General features: G+C 39.1%; 1 protein-coding gene across 3 annotated transcripts in view; it reads right to left on the bottom strand.

Moving 5' to 3' along the window:
- Positions 1-22,065, bottom strand: part of KYNU (kynureninase) — a 60,253-nt gene that overhangs the window by 14,430 nt on the left and 23,758 nt on the right. For all 3 annotated transcript variants that reach the window (XM_013189241.3, XM_013189242.3, XM_048062871.2), the window contains exons 5-10: positions 20,888-20,949; positions 19,752-19,823; positions 18,253-18,327; positions 16,755-16,901; positions 10,484-10,582; positions 9,658-9,731 (exon numbers count right to left, since the gene is read on the bottom strand). In XM_013189241.3, coding sequence (XP_013044695.1) covers positions 9,658-9,731; positions 10,484-10,582; positions 16,755-16,901; positions 18,253-18,327; positions 19,752-19,823; positions 20,888-20,949 — 529 coding nt within the window. The remainder of the gene's footprint in view (positions 1-9,657; positions 9,732-10,483; positions 10,583-16,754; positions 16,902-18,252; positions 18,328-19,751; positions 19,824-20,887; positions 20,950-22,065) is intronic.

Below are 22,065 nucleotides of genomic sequence, written 5' to 3'. Positions count from 1 at the left end.
GCCGAAATTACAAAATCCTTTAGGTTTTTCCTCATCCTTTTTTTCCAAATGTAACTGGGCAGCTCTCAGGGTGGGGAATTCAATGCTGCCATTGCCACAATTAGAGAGACTCTTGGGTGGAAAAACCTAGGCTGTTTCGTCAATCAAGCACAAGGTGATTTACAGCTGATAGGTATTTGAAGACAGAAGGTGCACATGCTCTTCTTGAATTGATTTTTTCCTTGTTAGCCTTTTAGACTTGACACAAGTGGGAACACACCAATTTCAACACTTCCCTCTGTATTACCCCTGCAGGTCAAACCAGGAGGAGACTGAGCTCACTTTCACAGCAGGAAATGAGGTGCAGCAACAGGGGTGTGCAGAAGAGAAATGGCTGCGCTGCTGCGAATCCGATCAGGGCCCGGCCAGGCCGCACGCAGCTCCGCGCCAAACCTTAGGGCGCTCGCGATGAGGGATAACTTCATTCATCGTGATCAGGCAAAAGAAAAGTATGATCAAGCAGCAGACAAAATTGCAGGCTAAATTAAATCCTGGGAAGAGATCTCACAGAAAAACAACCCCTCTAAGGCTAATGAAGTTGAATTAAGAACTGTTAAATCAGCTTATGAACAACTATTACCACAAAGTGCTCATATATCACTTGCACTAGTGGAATATCAGATATATGAAAAGGGGGAATACAGCCAACAGTGTGTTAGCACGTTTAGTAGAGGGAAATCAAATATTCTCCCTAGCACCAGAAATTAAAAATCAAGCAGGGAGCCAATTTACTCATAGAGATTATTAATAAAGTTCTGAGTGATTTTTATAAAGTATTGAATAGTTACCAATTATATTATGGTGATAAAAAAGCATATTATATTCTTTAAGAATTCATTTTTTTTCTAGGCTGTTTCAGATAGATTAAATTAAACAAGAAACAAAAGCAACAGTCTTTCCTAGAAGTACTTTTAAATGTGAATTCTGACTTAAAGGAGACTTCACTGGTTTTGATTACTATGATACATTTACTGAACTATAGTCTCCTCAGTCCCCTGAATGAATCTTTGAGGGGAAGGTATCTAGATAGATTTCTGAATAATACATGTGTCTGACTGAACTACAATATAAAAATTTTAAGATTTGAGAAGACGTGCTTCCTTGGGTCTTTGTTATTTTTGAATATAGCAATCACAATAGTAATGCAAGACCTTTGTCATACTAGAATCCACATTAGCTAAAAATGTAAGAATTATCACCTCTGCTCTTTGCCTGAAAGAGGCAAACCACATTAGATGAGTTTTAATAAAAAAAAAAAAGTATGTCAGTGGCTGGAACCAATTGAATTCAAAGTTTTAAGCATCAGAATTGTCACAGAACCCAGCAGTAGTGTTATTGTGTTACAAAACATTTGCTGACACTAAACGGTACTGAAGGAGAGAAGAACTCAAACTGATTTTATTGAGCTGAAGCCTAAGACGTGAAATTACGGGAGAACAGAAATGGGCAGCTTTCAGAGTTTAGAGTCTCTGCTCAGAAAGCTGAAATTTCACCCACCACAGAACATGAGTGAAATGTGACTTTTCCTTAAAAAGCTGCAGTATCCCTTAGTTTAGCAGCACAAACAACACCCCTATTTCAGGCCCTAAGACACAAGGTCCAACATTGGTCCCAGGGTCCCCAAGCTCTTCTCATGGCAGAAGATGGTGAGAGGCCACCAGAGGAGGACGCTGGCATGGTCTTGTTCTATGTGAAAAACAAACCATATCAAGAGCACTGACCACCAACACGCACTGACCAAATCTCACAACTGGACTAGGTAAGGGACATATTAAATCTTTGCTCAATAAGTTGTACACAAATGGATAAATAATTCATTGCGTTGAAGAACTTTTTCATGCCATGGGACAGAAAGTAGCTACAAGTTCCTCAAACAGTTGCACTGGTGTGATTAGCTCCCAGGTTTGATGCCACGCAGACTCAAACTAGGAGAAAGGGAAGAGGGATGTATATTGTCCCTCCCCAGAATCTCACAAGAAACTGCTCATCAGGCACCTGAGTGAGTGTAGGTCTCTGTGTGGAGTCTCACAGCCCCTACCGAACCTCTGTTGCTGTAGCTGCCCTGTTATTTCCATGCAGACAAGCACTGCCAGCAAGCCCTGCCAACAATTTCAGTGGCAAATGAGGAATAATGAGTGTGATAGCCAGAATTTACCAAACAGCTGTGAAAATATGTTTCACATAAGAGGCATGATGGCTTAAGGCAAGTAAGTGTCATGAAGCTCTCTAAGAAGCTCCTTGCTCAGTGGAGGTGTATGGAGATAACAAGGAGAAAAGGACAACAGTCTGTGAACATGCTTTGCTGGACTTGCTATGAAAGGTATCGTGGGTGGGGGCAGGCAAAAGAAGTGATCTAGCTTGCCTACAGCCATAGTGAAGATAAAATAGAATTGACCAGGAGGAAGGAAAAATGTGAAGACACATGCCCTGGGGAGAACATCATCCTGGGGAGAAGTTTCAGCCAGGAGAAGGAGGGAGTATGTGGAGCAGAAGCACTACAAATGGAAACAAATAATCACAAGTGGTAAATGAAGAAAAAAATATAGATATACATCCACACACAACACCCCCCAGCATACACACAGAATACCAACTTTGCAGGAAATAAAGAGGCTGAATTATCTCCTTAACCTCAGCAACGACCTTCCAATTACCTTTAAAAATGCTTATGGTTTGATTCAAGTGCCACCTGTGATATGAATCACTATAGGAGCTGTGCAGATGCACTGAGAGCTGCAGCTAAAGCCAGAGAGGAATTCAGCCAGGAGAGGGACACATGTAGCTCTAGGGGACATGCAGCACAGGAGATCCCATCTGAATCAGCAACTGAAAACTACAGAAATGTACTGCAGGGGACACAAGTGAATAAAAAGGTAACAGTACTAATGGCACAGAAGTTTAAGGGCTATTGCTGGTACTTCCAGCTTAGAGCGATTCTGTGGGACATGCCATGATCTTGAAGCATGTTCAGTAAGGAAGAATTAGAAACAAATTCCCTACTGTGGACTAATAACACATACATAGCAAATCTCATTTTAAAGGGCACATGTAGAGAACAGCTTTAAATTAGAATCTTAGGAGGAAAGCTTCATAGCAAGTACACCAAATGGTAATCTACAGTAAAAAAAAAGTGAAGAATAATCAAATACTGAAAGTGAGTCAACATCTAGGGGAAAATCCCAAATGCAAGGTTGCATTAGCGGCACAGTTCTGCACAGAAGAGAGCTTTTACCAGAAGTGACAGAAAATTTACTTGATGATTTTACTGAAAATAAACTTTTCCTCCCTAAGAGAGAAAGGTTCCATGAGGTGGGTACAGAAACACACAGATTAAGAGCAGCATAAAAGGGGAGATCTTTCTGTGATCCAAGGCATGCAAAGGAGGTTTTCTTTCCATTTTGTCAGAGGTGTGTGACGCCAACTCAGGCACTGCATCTCTGGAAGCTCATTCAGCAGGAAGGAAGCCAGCTCGTTGCCTTCCCTTACTGCTAAAATCAAGGCACAGCAGAAGAATGCTTTCAAAACTACCTGTCTCAAAGTGGAGAACCGAGGCACAAAGAGCAAGCCGCTAACAACACGTGTCCTTTGAAGTAGGAGAAAGAAATCACAGCAACCGTAGAGACTCCAAGGAGAGCCCTGGGATCCTTTCCTTGCTAGCTAACAGGGATGTAAAGAGCTGCCCCTAGGCTACATTCACCTTTCCATCAGCCTAAGCGTGTTGGGTTCCTTTCATGTGTTCGAGCAGTTGTGTCTTACACCATCTGATGAGAAAAGCTTCAGGCTGCAGATGGGAAATCGCATGTCTGAGGAACGCAGCCACTTCCCTCTCGCTTCCAAGGGTAGGAGTGGGAAGGGACCATGGCAGAGCAGACTGAGTGGTTTATGTCCTGCCAGCATGGTCCAGAAAGAGAGATGCAAAAGAAATTTGAATTGGCTGAGGTCTATCATATAAACTATTGCTGGAGAATGAATACCATAAAGACCTGCAAGAGTCTGACCAGCCTCAGCCAAAAAAAAAAAAAAAAAGGCTGTGAGAAAAATGCTTGAAAATACATTTTTTCATATTGTTGTTGGAGCTTTGGACAAACGAAAGAGCAAGTTGTCAGGCAAAGATTTAAATATACATAAAATCCCCGAATCTGTCTGCAAGTTATCTGCAGATGTCTGCAGCCAAAACCACCAATGCTATAAATACTATTTGAGAGAAGATATGACTCACAGAAGCTAAGTTCTTATACTTGCCTGTTTATCTTTGCTTATTTCAGTGTTTTGATGCCTACAGAGTAGGCATCAAGAGCAGATACCAGTCCATCACCATACTTGTTAGAATTACTATGGTTGAGAAATTTAACCAGAACCACATCTGATTTTCCACATACTCCATTGTAAAGATTAAGTTTTCAAAACTTATAGTAAATTGTGCAGCATGGGAGGACAAAGGGGATGACAACAGCACATTACTTTCACACGCACTCCAGCTATGCTGTAAGTGATGCAGACTTGACATACAGCAGATTTATTTGCACATGGTCCCTTGAATTTACAAGGGGGAGAGCTCCTCTCTCACGGATCTTAAAATCCAACTAAGACAAAGATGACACAACATAATGGAACACCTTCAGGGAGGAGAATGAGAAGATTATGAATAATGAGAAAGGAAGCAAGGCTGCTTGAAGATGCAGCTTAATTACAAGGGAGGATTTGAAGGAAGATAGAGAGAAATGCTTGACAAAGAACAAGGAGACAATCATGAAAGCAACATAAAAGGACGTACAGAGCTGAAATGATGAAAATGGAAATAGATGTGAATGAACATTAACCTCTCTTTTTGTCCCAAAGACTCATTCCAAAGTTAAAAAATGCTCTTGGATATTTGCCATTCAGTTGGTGAATCCAAGAACACACCCCTGCAGGCCCATCATGGGTCTAGATTGGCCTAATAAATCACTTGTCCCAAGACAATGCAATTAAGCCTAATTAGCCAATGCCTTTATTCCTAAACAGTCTTTTCCCAAGGGAGATTTTAACTTTTGGTTTCTAAATTAGCTCAAGGAGCTAAATTGCTCTCATCTCCCTGGCAAAGAAACAGTTCATTTCTACCTTAATACAGGATACTTTATGCACTCCAGGGACACGTGTTACGCTCCACGAATAGCTTGCCTATACATTACCCCACAATTTGAGTGCACTGGGACCAGTGACAAATCCTTCTGCACACAGCAGCGCGTACACTTTCTTCTGTGATCACTGACTTTCCACTTTGCTGCATTGTGTGCAGCTTCCTAGAAGTCTCAGTATTGCTTCTCCAGATCCTCCTCTTAGCCAGGCCAGGGTGCTCTGTTCAGTTAAAGTTTTCAGTAATGCTAAGATAGTCAGATATGATAGACTCCAAGGGTCACTGAGAATTGGCCCATCTCAGTCTATAATACCTAGGAATATTTTAACCAAGAGCAGCTTTACTTCTTTTTCCTCATACCAGTGCAAAAGTTCACGTACCAAAAAGACACGCAGGTCTCAGTAAAGAAGCCATTTTTGCTCTGGTATTTTCATTGGGACCATGAAGTCCAAAAGAAGTGTGATCTAATAGAAATTGACATCTCACCTCTGTGTATGAAGAATTTGTCTGAAGATACCTTGTCCTCAAAGCCACTATGAAATAGTTACCTTTGTTTCTTCTTTGATAACATTTTTTTTTTTTATCTTATAGCAAAAGCCGACATGTTATTTGGACATCAGCTGCTTCCTGCACACGCAGCACTTCTTCACATCAAAACTTTTTATTTTTAAACTCTACCTGCTCTAGTCTGTGCTAAAGTCTTTATAAATCCTTTTGCTTTAAACACTAGACTATGTACAACTTTCATTTAATCCTCTGCCAAGGCTTATCCATTATTCTCCTGACTGCTTTACATACATTTATTTCCCTTTCATCTTTTAAAATTGTGCCTTACTTTTTCTTACAGGGATTAAACTAGGACTTTTTTCTTCTCCTATCTCAGGACTCTGTGAGTTTGTCCCCTCCCATCCCTTATGCCAGCTGACAGCAGGGTTAAACTCACTGTGCATTTACAGCTGCAGATACACTGCTACGAATACCTGACTTCTGCTGTGACATCTATCCCAGGTCCTCACCAACTTTCACATTTCTTTGTAGGTAACTTACTTAGCAAGTTTTATCTTTTATATATATATATATATATATACATATATATATACATGTATATATATATATACATATATATATACAAATGAAGAAATTGAGCAGCAGAAAAAAATAATTGTTCTTGAACCCAAAACGTGACTCAAGCTGATTATCACTATTATTCTGTCACCTTAGCGCTGTCTCTTGGAAGTCTCCCCTCTGCAACCCAGCTGAATTTACACGGAAATTTGGTGGCTCAGGATCAATCTGCAGCCACTGGCCAAAGTGTGTCAGTAGTGTTTCATAGCTCTGCTCTGTCCAGGTCTCCTCCAAGTGAAAAATTGCTCTAGCATAATTAGTCAAGAATATATTGCACTGTCATATATAGAACAGGTATTAAAAAGAGCTATTCGAATATTAAAATATACCTCAGAGGAGCTGAGATCATGAGAGAATAGGGATATATGGGACCCCTATATGTCAGATTGATTCAGTTTTACTGCTGTGGAAAGAAAGATAGCGGACTAGTGAAGGACTGCTCAGCACATTCAGGTACAGATATTAATTAGGATGGTTACAACATGTAACTTTTAGACCCATGGCCCTTGCAGTGAATTAGAGGACCATACCTAAGCTAAGCTAAGCCAGAGCGCAGGAAAATGTTTGCAGTGACACAGAGGAGAGCAGAAGAGCCTGTGCTGTCCATAGCCTCCATCTTCTGGCCTTCAGTCCTAACGATCAAAGCTTACTCTTGGGCACAAATGGTTTTTCCTAACCGGTGAATTGCTGGTTTCAAACGAGCTTGTGGGAAGCTTGTGCATGAATACATTGAAGTGGAATCCATGCTGATTTTTGTCTGTTGGGACGTGACACATGGTATGGCTGCATAACACTGGTTTGGGGTTGCTTGTTTCAGAGCTACAAAACACAGGGGCTGCCACAACCTCAGTCTATAGACTCAAAGCACAGACCAGTTCTGGCACGGTCCTAGTTGCTGGTGATAAGGCTAATAAGTTAATATCTCTATGCACAGCTCCAGGTGCATTAGAAAAAAAAAGCAGAAAAGTGTTTTGTAGTCCAGGGAGCTGGCTCTGGATGGAGCAGCACCTGTGGAGAGAAGCTGGAGGGCACCCCATTTCTAAAACTGGGCATAGTTTAAGCACAAACACCCATTTGCTTACAATATTCACATTAGCAAGACTTGACATGAGAAAAAAAAATACACTTATGGAAATCAGAGAACTTAAAAAAAAAAACAAGCCCAAGTGTCTTTGATGAAAGGCAGTAGCCGGGCTTGAGGCTGTTAAATAAAAAATTTGGATTAAGCTGTTTAGTTTTCAATAAGTACCTAAGTCCTTTTTGCCCCAGCAAAGTAATAGGAAAAGGCACTTGGCAAACGTTGCAGGTTTGCCTCTCTGAATTATGGTCAGAACATACATTTTTATATTAAAATACAATATATTAATCCAATATAAAAATAACTACCCAGTCAATAACTTGCAGAAAATATGAAGGATGAAACAAATTAAGGAAATCTATACAGGTGGGTAAAGTGACTTGCATAATACTGATCATGAGTTAAAAACAATATTTCAGGTGGTTTATATGACAAAAGGCTATCAACCAGACTGGAATTTAATTAGCTGCTTATGTGTGGGCTGGGATGCAAAGAAACGGTGTTTGGTGCTCCTGTTTTTAAATGAAGTTGTCTGGCCACTGGGTGTCATCCTTGATTCAGATGACAGCCAAAGACGTTTTTTCAGATACAACATAAATGCTGCAACTTCCAGAGCAGTTAAATTCCACTCTATTTGATTGTACAACATATAGCAAATTGCTCTGCATTTAAATCAGCTATAAAATTGAATACTTTGACATAGACAAATTCTCCTTTGTCTCACTGTCTTATCTGGAGACCTGAAATGGCTGGTTGATGTGGAAAAGAAAGAAAAGCCATGCAAACAGGGCATATTAACTACAAACAATTTGATGAGTGATTATCAAATCTCAGAAAATATGAAATAGCTATGATTCAATAATGCAAAGGGTCTATGCAGGGAGTTTGAAAATATATTCTTAATTGGGTCCCAGGCTGGAGAAAAACAAAACTATTTCATACAGGCATTTGTATTTAAGACATTCAGCATCCAGATCCAATACACAAGTTAATGACTATGTATGAAGAAGCAAGTTCAGGAAAAACTAATTTAAGCCCTTACCTACAATACCAAGCTAGTGCCCTCACTGAAGTTTCAAAATTTCATCAAGGGGAAAGAAATACTCTAAGTCCTTGATTTTTTTTTTCATTCCTCCTATTGCTATTCTGTGATTTCTGGCTGGCCCTCTTTTTTCCACACTGCCCAGCATCTTCCCTGCTCCCCACAGCCATGGCCCAGAGGTTTGGCCATGAGACCAACTCCTGCACCTAAGGGGGAAGCAGCAGATACCTTTCCAGAAGAAATATCCAGGTATTTGGAATATGTGAGGATCGAATCGGCTCACAGCAGGTCATATGTCATCCTAATGAGTTTTCTGTTATGGGTGACTGAGAAGAACTTATCAGCGTTATTCTGTTATCTCCTGGGAGTCTAGACAGTCTGAAACCAGCAAATAGTGCAGTGAAGCTGCTTATTATAATATTATTTCTCTCTGAAACCTGATTTAGTTTGCCTTCCTCAAGCTAAAATAAAAGCAAGTGCCAGCAATTTCTCCAAAGATTACAGCCAGAATGTGTTTACATTTGTCAATGCATTAAAAGTACTAATCCTACTGTTCTTAATATACATCGAGCACAGACATATAACGTCCTAAATAACAGGTAGTTGTTTTTTAATGCAGCTAACCTCAGTTCTCAGCACAGCTTTTCATGGATTATAAAGTCTTTGAGAACACAGATCTCCACGTAATGCTTCCTAGCTTTACTGGTAGATATAATTTTAATGAAAACATGCCAGTATTAAAGAGCTATTAGACAGAGCTGAAATTGTCTTTGATTTTGTTCACCATCAGAGACTTCAATGATTTTAAAAAAATCCATTTTTAAAGGAAGATGTTAAGCATTCTCTTTACATTAAACAGTCTCACAGGCATGATTTGGGTTACTTATTTTTAATATTATAAGCATTCTCTTTTATGATTATACTTAGTTTAGAACAGATAGTAGACTTCAAGGAGGAAATTATTTAAGATGTGAGCACATACATTAACAATTTCAAAATATAGCAAAGTTAGCATAAAATAACCCTTCTGAGCTAACAAAAATCAGATAACCAAGTTATTTAAACTTGCACTACCCTTTTCATTAAGGCAATAACTCAGCAACAAACATTAGTCCGAGTTTTCTTTGAAGCAAGGAATTTCTTCTGCATCTGTCCATATAAACATATGTATATACATGCATACATATAACTAGTCTGTGACTGAGACTGCTATGTACTTTCACAGCCCCTTTTGAATGTGTTTAGAAATAAACTTACGCTGGTTTAATACTCTGGGAATGCTTCTCATGAATGTAGGCAGCAGCTAGGCCTCCTGCTCCAGAATTTAAATACTGTAAAGAAAAAATCATCACGTAAGCATTTTTTGTGTGCTCATTATCTGTAACAGAGCTTTTCTTCCCTCACCCTGCTCTATAAAACAGACAAATTTCAATATTTCTCATTTTTTCTAACTGGAGATCTTAACATCTGTCTCAAAGTGTTAATGTAGGTATAAGCAGATGCATTTTTGCAGATTAGTTCTGAAAATATTCGTGGTTTACATATGATATTTGAAGTCTAGAAGAAAAAAGGCTGAAGCAATATCACGATATGTATATGCCAAACAATTCACCTAACTGTGCCTATTGTTTCTTAATCTCAAAATAAATTGAAGAAAACTAAAAGATACCTTATTATATGATCTAAAATTGTGTTTAGACAAAGATGTTTTCATATTTAGAGGTCATTTATGAAAATCGCATAACTACAAGATTTTTCCCAAGTGGTAAGTAAGAGGAGAGCCTTTAATACTGTGACCACAGATCAGTATGAATATCACAGCAGATGTTCAGCCACCACTAGCATCCACCCACTAATACACACAAGACTTTACAGGTCAAACAAAAAATTACCACTAGTATCTTTTCTAACTTCTTATAACAAAACCACTACTAAAGCCAGCGTCCATCTCTTTCTTTGAACCAGCAGCCACAACATTCAGCCCAAGCTTTGATCAACAGCTCAGCTCTTTTCATTTTACCTGTTTGGTGACCCATCACATAAATGAGATCACAGAAAATCTCGAACAATGAATTCATTTTACCTTGTAGGAGCACCAGCAGGCAAAATCTACTCCCCAGTCATGCAAATGAAGATCTACGTTCCCAACAGCATGAGCCAGATCAAATCCAACAAAGCAACCCTGCAGGAAAGAGATATTTAATATGCTACTTACCAAAATTATCGTTACTAAAATTATTTTGAAAAAGTATATTTAGAGCTGTATACATTGTTCTCTAGTCAGGCATGTTATTGATTCCATCCTTCATTAATTTTAACTAGAAGCAAGATTTCTATTCCATAAAGTTTAGAATCATGAATTGTTTTATGGCCTTGTCTTCAAGGACACTTGGATATGATTTAGATTCCCAAGTTTTTTTCTTATTCAGTAAAGTGGAATTACTTGAAATAAGTATTCAGAATGAAGACAATATTTCAATAAATTGTATTACATGACAAGTCCTAGCCAGCAAAACAGAAAAGTAAAATACATACCAACACTATTCACAAAGTAACATTCAATTTTACTTTGTACTTACGCTTAAGGTTCCTTTTGCCCCCCAGTTTCCAAACTCTGAGGATCAACATCCTATGCAACACGTGGATTTTTAAGGACTTGTGTATTTGTCCCTAAAATTTTCAGATACATTGCCATTTCTCCATTAAAAGTGATGTATTTTTGATACCACAACTTGTGTAGGGCACTAAAAAAAAAAATAAGCACTACAGAGGCATAGATCACAAAGTAGCAGTTTTACATACAAAATTGCCACTGGATGGCAGCATTTTTTAAACTAAAAAAGTCTTCATGTCTTTGCTATTTATTTAAGGACAGATAAATGAAACTGCCTTTTGTGCCTGGACTACAAATAAAATGCTATTTTGCATTTTGCTTTAAAAAAACACAAACAGTCAGCTTGCAAACAGCATGGTAGGAATAAGAGTGAGAGCACAGGCTTCAGAAAAAACAGCATCTAATAATAAAAAAAAGTTTTGTTTTGTTTTTTTTTTTTTAAGAATCTCTTGCTGTTTCTTGCACGAAGGGAGTCTGAGCTAAATTATTTAAACAATACTTCGGTATATTTAATCTTCCGTATAAGATAGTTAACGATTTGAATTAAGCAGCATTTTAAGATGTGACACTAATTCTAGTGGAGGCATTAAGTTAGCTTGAGAATTCACCCCCCAAAGTGATAGGAAGAAAACTCACTGCTGTAGAGGTTGCACAATATAAACATTTGCTATTAAACAGAACCAAAGTTCAAATAAATATTCCAGCCTTCACACCCTCTATGTTTTTGTCCTCATGGAGACACTGAGGAGCAAGTTAAGCCAAATCAACAGAAATGGCGAAGCTGAAGCACACTGAATGCCCATGAGCATGCTCTCATCCAGAAATGAAATGGCTTTGGTTCAGACAAATAAGCTACTAAAGCCAACCTGCTACTGAATAAGAAAATTTAAGACATTACCTTAGCTTCAACACATCAGTTTTCTGGATTTAAACATTGACAGATTTACCTTCATACGTATGTCCCACACAAACTTTTTAGAAAAACTGTTATGAGAGATTCACTGGATTCAGTGGAAAACAGGAAAACTGTAATGCATTAGGAGTCTTGGAGAATGTATGCATCTGGCAGCACATGAACAAAATTAAAACAAACGAAAACCAGTGGTTTGTTGTAGGAGTGGTGGACATTGACACTGGCTGGCAAGGGTTGTCTTGCACCAACACCATGCAACTGTAGCCCTCAAACAGGACAGCCACCAACATGCCACACATGGGATATATTTGAGACCTTTTAGCAGCTCCCCACTGATTTGAAATTGCTTGATAAATCCTACAGGGCACTGTTAAACTTCATGAGCCTGAAAATCTTGGTTTGGTCCAGACAGGTTTTCCACATCACTACAGAAAAGCCCACTAGTGTTTTGTTCAAGCCATCATCTGCAAAAGGATGTTAGTGCTTTGCTTTCCTGGGAAGGCGTCTGGCACGAGTTGTGTGAACAGCAAATGTTTAGCCACACAGATTGCATGAAAAAAGTAAAACAAACTGAAACGGCTCTCCCTGCGCAAGCCACATAGAACAGGGGCTGCGTGGGAACACTGCTTCCCCAAGCTGGGGGAAAACAGAGCTCTCCATCTGCTATGGGCAAGGAAGAGGACATGTGCTCTCCCCTGCCTCTTCTGTTTTATTCTAATATCTAAAAGTCATTTCTGCAAAGAGTCTTGGGTAGCTGCTGCTAACCAGCAGGTAACAACTCAGCATGGACAATGACATTTGGAGAGAGGGAGAGAAATGACAGCTTCACACAAGCAAAGCTGGGACATTTAGAGAGAGGCAGGAAAAGAAATGAAGATGAAGGATCTTAAAGCTCTTCCTACTGGGACTCAGGAGATTAAAATACTTTACATACGTACAGAGACAGTGGAAAGTATAATACAACTTATGAAATGAAAATTGCATTTGAGAGCTAGAGTCTCCTAGAAGTCAGCCATTTCTTCACTGACAGGAGAATAAAACGATTCAGCCCCCTCCATCCTCTCCAGCAAGCACAAAAATATGAAACAAGGAAAACTGTTACATCCTCTTCAGCGTGCTGATGAGTCTCTCACACAATACACTGTAATTTTGATTTATCTGAGAGACCTAAGACGGAAAAATAGCCTGAGGTAATTTTTCAAGCTTAATTTAGTTCATTTAATATTTAATGACTTAATGAAGCTGTCTATGTGCAGAGCTTTCACTCTGGAAGGAATCTTAACATACATAGAGAACTTAGGAAATTAGCTTAAAAAATGTAAAAGGAAATCAGTAACTTAATTCATAAATGATTGACCTCAAGAATCCTAGGACATTTTCCAGACCTCCAGAGCTTGCAGCTCAGACCTCTAGCCAAGCCCTGATAGGGTACAGCACTGCAGAATTTTATTTCCATTGTACATTACAATTAAGACCACCGGTGTAGGACTTTCCTCTCTGCTACACTAGTTGACTAGCAATTCTTTTTCCTCCTCAAATGACACTTCTACCTTGCACTGTCCCCTTCTCGGTTTCTTGCTTGTCAGCTCTCCCCAGCCGTGTTTCTTCTGCTCAGGGGCATGGGGTCATTCACTACCCTTCATCACCAGTAAGGAGAGCCTTGTGGTTTTTTTTTCCTGTGAATATGACTTCTCAGGCATATCCCTCTTGTAATGTAAATTTAAGGACTTCAGCCATTCTGTATTAATATCTCGTTTATAATAGTCATTTTAACCACTGCTGGTTTCATCATGCCCAGAAGCTCTAGAAGGAGATGTGGTCTTCAAGCTCACAAAGTTAGTGTCCTGAAAGCTTGTCAGCCTCAAGACAAAAACAGGACTGGATATCAGACAAATTAAATCCCCGTGCAGCTAGCTCTTCTCAGTCTGCTGCATGGCATCTGGATTTCCCCTTCAGCCATTGAGTTAGCTTTTGAAGAAACATCTGCACAGCAAACTACACTGTCTCCACTGAGGAAGGGCACTGGGTCCTAAATGCTCAAAATATTCCCCAATTAGTCCAAACTGGGGCAGGGGAGAGGAATAAAAGCAAAGGTCTGCTCCAAGCAGCACATGGAAAAGACTTTAAGAAATAGCTTATTATAAGTCAAGACAGACGAAATCCCAGTATCGTTATGTTTACTGCCTCACATACGCAAGATCTGTGCTGATTGCCACTGTTAAAGTAATATAAGTGCCTATATTTACACAGAAGGACTAAGGAACAATCATCAGTAAGGGACCAAGGTGCTCCTTGCTTCCAGGACAGCTCACTGACAACTACAGACTGCAAGGAATTGAGCTGTCCTTGCTCTGGTAAGACATGGACAGAAGCGTCAGCATTCAGACCTAGCCAAAAATTTCCTAGCATTGCACTCCAAACATGGGGCTCATTTGGATGTACAGCAAAATTTTTCACAAAATTAAATGCAGAAAATTTCAGGTAACTTTTATTTAGAGAGATTAACAGTACCTGCTCCCTTTGCACCTCACTTCTTAACGACTGTAAAATAGTTCATCAGGACTTCTTTCCATAACCAAAAATAGTAATATGTCATAAGGGAACAGAAGAGAAGAGCCAATTTCTTATGAAGACCCAACACTTTGCTCTTTTGTAACCAGAATCCAAGACCAAGAAGCAGCAGGATACAGGAAAACCTCCCACCGCTATTAACACAACAAACTTTTCATGAATTGCTGATTTAATAGCTGCTCAAGTAAATATTTGCAATATGAAGATTTTTTTTAAGTGTGATGTAACAGTATGTTATGTTATATAGTGGTTTTGTGTAAACAAATATCACTTAACCCAGAGAGCAGAATTCATAAGGATGTTCATAAGGATCTTCAAGGCTGAATTACTTTTCTTTAAATACACTTTAGACATTTCAGGTCATGAATTTACCTGGATCCTAGTCCTACATGCACTAACCACAAACTGGTTAATTGAAATACTTTATTTCTTCTCCTTCCTTTTTGAAATATCTCTGGAAGAGGAGATTCACTTGCACCCATGGTGCTTCTAACAGGCACGGACGTGGAAACAGGCATTTGACATCTATCTGGGCCTGCTGGGGGACTGAGCTGCTGTCTGAAATGGCTCTCCTCTTTAGTAAGACGATACAGTTTCTGTATAGGTGCGCAAAGTTTGTGTCTACATCCATGAGGAGGCATTCATGGGGACTCCGCAGCCCACGCTCCCTCCTGCATGAGTTAACATTTTTATTTGCATTGCCCTATGGAAATTTTTAGCTCTCCAAAGCAAGTCCTGGTTATCGTCTCAAATGACATAACCAAATACATTTTTGCTCCATATAATGAATTATTGGTGACTATTTTTCCCATGGAATACATGATCTTGGCCACTCTGAGTTCATTTATAGACTTCAGTGAAGCTACAGCACTTCTGCTGCTTGGATCACGTGTCTCACAGTGCAGTGAGCGTCTTTAAGAGAGGAGATAAAGTGATAGTTTTTTTTCCCCAGATTGTTCAAATTTACGGTAGAGGAGAAAGATTTCAGTCACTTTTTAGACCCTTCACAGAGGGGGGTTGTGGAAGAAGCAGTACACAAACAGGTGTTGGTGGCTGAACAAAAGTTCTGATGCCACCAGGAGCATGACTGAGCACAGCACTGACTGGCATCATCCTATTAATCACTTGTCTTCCCTTTCATCAAGTGTTTCAGCCCAGCCTTCTGACTACTTGTTAGCAATAAAAGTACTGGAAAGAAAGGCACCATGAGGGCGTTGTTTAGAGCTACATGGAGCTAATGCACAGACCCTTTTGCCTCTGCAGCTAATTCCTCTCCTTTCTTTCTTCCTTGGCTTTCTGCGTCTGTGTCAAGAAGTTGGTATCATTTTGTACTGTTTGGACCAATTTTGTCACCAGGCGCTGCTCAGTGAGAATTTTTTATATACAGAAAAATTTCCACTACCAATCCTACAGCAACAGAAGATGTATACCCTGATATGAGCCAGGAAACTCCCCAAAGAGATAAATATCAAATATAAATAGTTAACTCGTTTGCAAAGACCCAGTGATACTAATAAGTTTTTCCTTGGGTGGTTTATATTAGATAAGGTACATCCAGTAAGAGGCTGCCCCTACAGAAAGTCTGGTGACCTCCAGTTGATAAGAAGACAATTAAAAACTATTTTCTCTTGGATTCTCAAGGCAATTGAGACAGTTAAAGACATTTTACAGCTATGCCCATAGCACACACTGTCTGCAGGTTCCTAAGGCTGAGTCATCACTTAAACACAGCCATCTTGTGACATTGATGTGCCTCACATGGTGCTTGTTTTCTGAAAACTCATCTGTGGAATCAGAGCATCACTGGCTGTGTGGGAGCTCACCTCCCTGCTCACTGGGGGCAAACACCACCACGGTGAGAGCACAGGAAAGGAGGAAAATCATGAAAGTCTGCCAAAAAGCAGAAATCTAGCACAAATAAACCTTTAAAGATTGGGTCTGTGATTACCTCCTCCCTCTTCTCCATTGAACTTCTTGAAATTCTATCTTTACATGAAAGCCTGATAGAAGTCAATAGTCATGAATAATTTCTCCATACACCTTAAGTTCCACCTGTGAGATTGCTCTCGCAGCCCTTTCTTCATGCAGTGCACAGTCCCCAGAGGATTTGTGCACAGCATGCTTTTACTTTTTATCACAGCCCCAGAGGTTTCCACATATGCTGTTTTGTTCCACGAAAAGTGGAAATTTAAAACATTTCACAAGGAAAATCAATCTAAAATTGTTTTTTAAAGGATGGGTTTGGAGCAATCCTACCTTTTCTTGGCCAGCCTTTGTAATTCTGGGGATGTCAAACAGCTGGCCCGTGTAGTACTGCACCCCACTGAACAGAACAACAGCAATAGAGTCCCCTTCCTTCTCAATTACAGAAAGGATGTCTTCAATCCTCAAGGTCTCCTCCCCCTAAAACAAAGTTAAAGCACGCATTTTACATCAGCTCTGACAGTAATGAAACTGTCATTTCTTATTTCATAATCTATATTTTACCATGAGCCATGCTGCTTGCATAAGGAGATCAAAAGCAAATCCTTATCATGGTAATGATATACAAAGGTAGAGCAATAAAGTAGCCTATGAGTAAGTTACTTCAAAAAAATCATTAGCAAACTTATCTTGAAGGTACCAGTTTTAAAGTGTCTATTCACTTCATATTCTAGCATGCTTCATACTCTTTAATATTTCAGACAGATTTAATTTACACTGAAAAACAGCATATATAATGATTTTTTATGTGGCATCTGAAATTTGTGACACTCGCGAGGCTTAAAAGTTGTCTATTAGTTTCACTCTGTACTTTTCTGATAAACTCCATATCCCACAGGAAGCTATTATAAACCTGCCATATTTATATTTCAAAAACAATAAGTCTCAAATCATCAGAAGTACAAAAATCCCCAAACCTAGGGTCATTAAATATAGAGGAACTTCAACCAAAAAAAAAATCATTCTTGATTCTTTACAGGAAAGTTACTGCCCCATCCTCCTAGCAAGGGATCATGTAAAACATACCACCACCTAGGGATCAATTAGGCAGTGAAAACCTAGAATTAAATTAGACTTGTTACTGAAAAGAGCTTGGGCAAGACTGTTGAATTGCAAGTATTGTAACTGTTATTATCTCAACAATCTTTGCAAATCTATCAAGCATTCAGGAATGGGCTCTTTACTCACAAGATGACTCAGATTTCAGAAGCAAAAGGTCAGCATCAGTTTATAGTTAGGTGGCAAAGTTCTTAATACTGCAAAAAGTGAAGCAAGGCAATCTTTCAAGTTAATCTGAATTGCATATTACTCAAAGCAGACCTTTCCCTTATTCTGTGCTGATAAAGACACAATGCTGTTCACGTTATGGCAATCTTTTACCTTAGGACACTAAAAGGACATTGGGGCTTCTCAATGAACTGCTATACTTTTGTAGTTCTCTCAGGATGCTGTCAGCTTTTCACAAACAGGAAAAATGGGGAAAGTAACATTTTTAAGGTAAATGCACTAGTTGAACCAGACAATTATAAAATGGGCTCTAATACCAAAAAGCATACCCAGAAACAGAGTGTGCAATTCAAATTCTACCTAATTTAAACTTAGGTAAGGCTTGCGTAAATCTGTCTAAATAAGTATTTAAGTGTTATAAAGAACATGGACTACATCTTCTGCAGGCAGACACTAAAATACCTGGGAATATACGACTACTCTCATACAAAACACACTTCTGCCCTTAGCATTAGTGAGGAGAGCTGACTTATGTCTCACCCACCTCTCGTGGCTGCATCATGAGCATGCATTTCTCCACATCAAGTCCATGAAGCCGAAGCTGGGACTCAACAGCATACTGCAAGAGATTTCCGTGCATAGCATGTTAGTGTAGTTACATAAGACAACTAAAAGAAAAAACTGCCAAGCACAGCAGAACTTCAGAAAAGGGATTCAGATGCCTTGCCTTTCACTAAAACTAATGCTTGAAAGGATAATCCGACTCCTCCAAAAACATTCTAGATTTCCTTTGGTTTGAAAGACACTAGAATGTAATTCACAGCAGACAGCAAGGATAAAGTCAAAGCCTAAATCCTATAGGATGAGCTCATGGAGCAGAAAGAGGGTGGAAATGCGTTGGAGGACGTGCTTTACTACACGCCAGCAAGCAAAGCTTGCACAGATAACAGCCAAGGTGAGAACAGCAGCACAATCTATAGGTCATGCTGTTTAACTGTAGTCCTTGGTCTGCACATTGCTTGGTAGCACATGCTAAATCCCAGGCTGTTACATATGCACTGCTGTTTGTGCAAATGAGGTTTGGTAGGTACACGTATGCTGGCCCACGCTAACCTCACATCTTAAATTTGCTGCACAGCTGGGAGGAAACGACCTATCAACTCTAAGGTTATTTTCAAACTCTTACTCACTGATTTTTTATCAATAAATAATAGTTTGGGAGATTGGGCATAAAATCATCAAGTAATGCTATAAGATAGTTCAAAATTACTTGACAGGAACCAAAGTGTTATTAGTTGCACAGGGTTTTCCTGAAGCATCATAGACATTTAAGATGGAGTCCAAACGTACAAGTGCACCTGGAACAAATGCATGATTAGCATGAGCATTATTTAGAATAAAGGCAATTTTGAGTTTACACATCCGTGCTGCCTCCTTCATTACAAATAAACTTGTTAGTAGTTTGAGTTGTTTCTATTACACCGTAGAGATCGAGTTTGTTATCAATTTCTATGAATTTACGGAGTTGATGATAAAGCAGCAGTGGGCCACAAACCCAAAGATTAATTCGCTCTAAGCTGTGATGCATGGACTATTGTCTCTTATTTTATAGCAGACAAATTATGTTTGAACTAGTAATCTAAAGTGCTAAGAACAAACATTTCCATCTCTGTCTGGGGATATATAAGCGTTAATGTTGTGAATTTGTATTGATTTGGTTTCATAAAGTAAAACAGCAACAAGAATTAATAAAACATTTACAACTTCAGTTGATTTAGGTCAGTAGTTTGCTCAATGTCTTTAAAAAAGACTAATAAATCAATGTGCCCATTCAATCTTTTCCTCTTGTAACATTTTTTTATTTGAACAAAAGGAGTAAAGCTACGATCTGTAAAATATGCTGAGCTCAAGAGCTTCTGACAGATTTTTTTATTGTAATGTTACTTGGACAAGATGAGCTAATAAATATTCAAATCAAGCTACTGATATTCTTTGGAAAAATATGATTAATAATACAAATATGGTGAAATATTAATTTCTTACATGGTCAGAGGGAAAGGCTCTGGCTTCTAGAAGAATTTTATAGCGTCTTGGAGTAGGTTTAAAGAAAGATAGCTGTTAAGAACAGGAAAAAAAAGATATGTTGAATGTACATAAAGCAGAGATGAGAGAGATGTTCCCAGTATGTAACTTAATAAAGACTGTTTTACTTTCATGCAGACTACTGAGAATACCCCAGAAATCACAAATGCTTCTTTGTCCATATAACATTTATCAAAGTAGGAAAGTGTTATAATACTCTATTTCATAGATTCATAACAATGGGCTTATAAATCCAACAGTGAAAATTTGCATTTACAAGAATCATTGTCAGTGTCAAAGCTTTACTGTGGCCAGGGAAGTCAGGATTTCACCCTACTCCATCTCTCCCAAGCTGAAGCAGAAGCATAGCAAACAGCACAGAAGAACTGGATTTCCATGCCTGCCCTAAAACATCAGGGCTGCTTACATGGGGCACGAGTCTGGCTGCATTGCACCTAATTCAGTGCAAAGCAGCCAGGCTAATTAGCTGCACAGAGCCCCATCCTGCCCCTGCTTCATGTGTCTTAATTTGAGAAAGGTCAGAGACCTGTTACAGAGGACTAGGTCCAAAGGATATACATACACAGATTTTTTTTTTTTCGCATGAACCTTCACCTATTCAGTTGAACCAAGACTTCGGTGGCACTGGAGAACCATGGACAGTTTTATATAACCAGCAGTAGACCTGCTCATAGCAAAATCATGTCTAAGGCAACAATTTTATAAAACCAAACAGATTTTTTGTGCTGTTATATGGTTATATAAACAGGACTAAAATATATGTTTTTAATTTCTATAAATTAATCTTCCATTTCTCAAGTTCTGAAATTTGATGTAGAATCCAGAGTTGAGCAACTATTTAGAAGTGAATTTTAAATAAAGTATCCTCTCTGAGGACTGATACGTTACGTTGTTCAAGATACAAGTCTCAAGACTTAAGAGAAGTTATGCTTTATTATGGTGCTTTCTTTGTAAGGTCCCTACAAAACATTTTGCTTACACTAACAAATAAAGGAAAGGCATATTTGTTAACACCATTCACAAATGAAGGAATAATTTGTCAACACAGCATCAAATAAACATTGTAAAAGACATACCATCTGGAGGTGCAAATTAACAGTTAGCCCATTCATTAAGGCTACTTCATGTCTTTGGGCTCCTGAAATATAAAGAATATATATATATATGTATATATATATACTGGCTGGAATTTTCTTTACAGTTTCAGAGAAATCTAGTACAGCATTAAGAAAACAAAGGTATGTTTTGAGTCAATGTCTCTCTAAAGACTAGAAAGTAAACAAACTTTTGAGGTGTCACAGTGAAGAAAAAAGATTTCTTGTCTGACTCACTACGCCACACTGGCAGGAAAATATTTCTCTTCAGGTCAGCCACAGAAAACAAAAAACAATGAAGTATTTCCATTTCCCAGCAAAGCACTAGCAGATTTATTATCATTAATACCACAGACAAAAATCAGGTCATAAGTCTGTACGTAAAGCAAGCCTTGCAGACTTATTTTTGTCATAAGTTTATATGTAAAGCAAGCAAGAAAACACATTGAGACAATCATCTATTGTAAGTGGTTACAGTGATGTCAAACTTAACCTCATCCCCAATAAAACAACTAGCAAAAACGTCCTATGAATACAGCAGGCCATTATTAATGCGGCAGCTTAGCAAGAAGCCATACCCACGTAGCCCCAGGGAGGGTAATAACAGATGCCTTTTGGCTACAGCTAATCACAGACAGAGCTAATGGAGTACCAACTAATTGTTGTTATTACAAAGTATTTAGTAACGAATTCGCAAACCCTTATCAACCACTGGTGAAAGGTTTCAGGCAGAATGAGGGACTGCAAGGCATGGCACTGAACTGAGATATGGAGAAAAATCAATCCTTGTTTCTTTCCATTTTGCCTGATGTCTGTCACTGAAAAGCACTAATTCACCCCTGACAAATCAGGGTGTTGAGTCCTCTTCAGCTGGAAGATGGGCTTGTGTGATGTTGCTGCAGTCATCGCCCGCCGCCGGAGTCTGCTGCAGGTGGAAAGAGGTTGTGGGCAGGGAGGGATGAAGACAAGTGTGTGCAGGCAGGGAGGGCAGCAGCATCCCTGAGATGCAGAAAGAGGAAAGGAAAACATGATGGGGCAAAAAGAGGAAGGGAAATCACAAGAAAAAGGTGTATCCTGTGTTTGTCTTGTCCCAGCCTCAGAGGAAGCCAACACAAGGAAGCCAACACAGGAAGAAACACTCCCACCACATCCCATGGAGT

The sequence above is a fragment of the Anser cygnoides genome, chromosome 6, assembly GCF_040182565.1.
Source record: "Anser cygnoides isolate HZ-2024a breed goose chromosome 6, Taihu_goose_T2T_genome, whole genome shotgun sequence".
Classification (NCBI taxonomy): Eukaryota; Metazoa; Chordata; class Aves; order Anseriformes; family Anatidae; genus Anser; species Anser cygnoides.
This window is presented reverse-complemented; position numbering and strand designations above follow the sequence as displayed.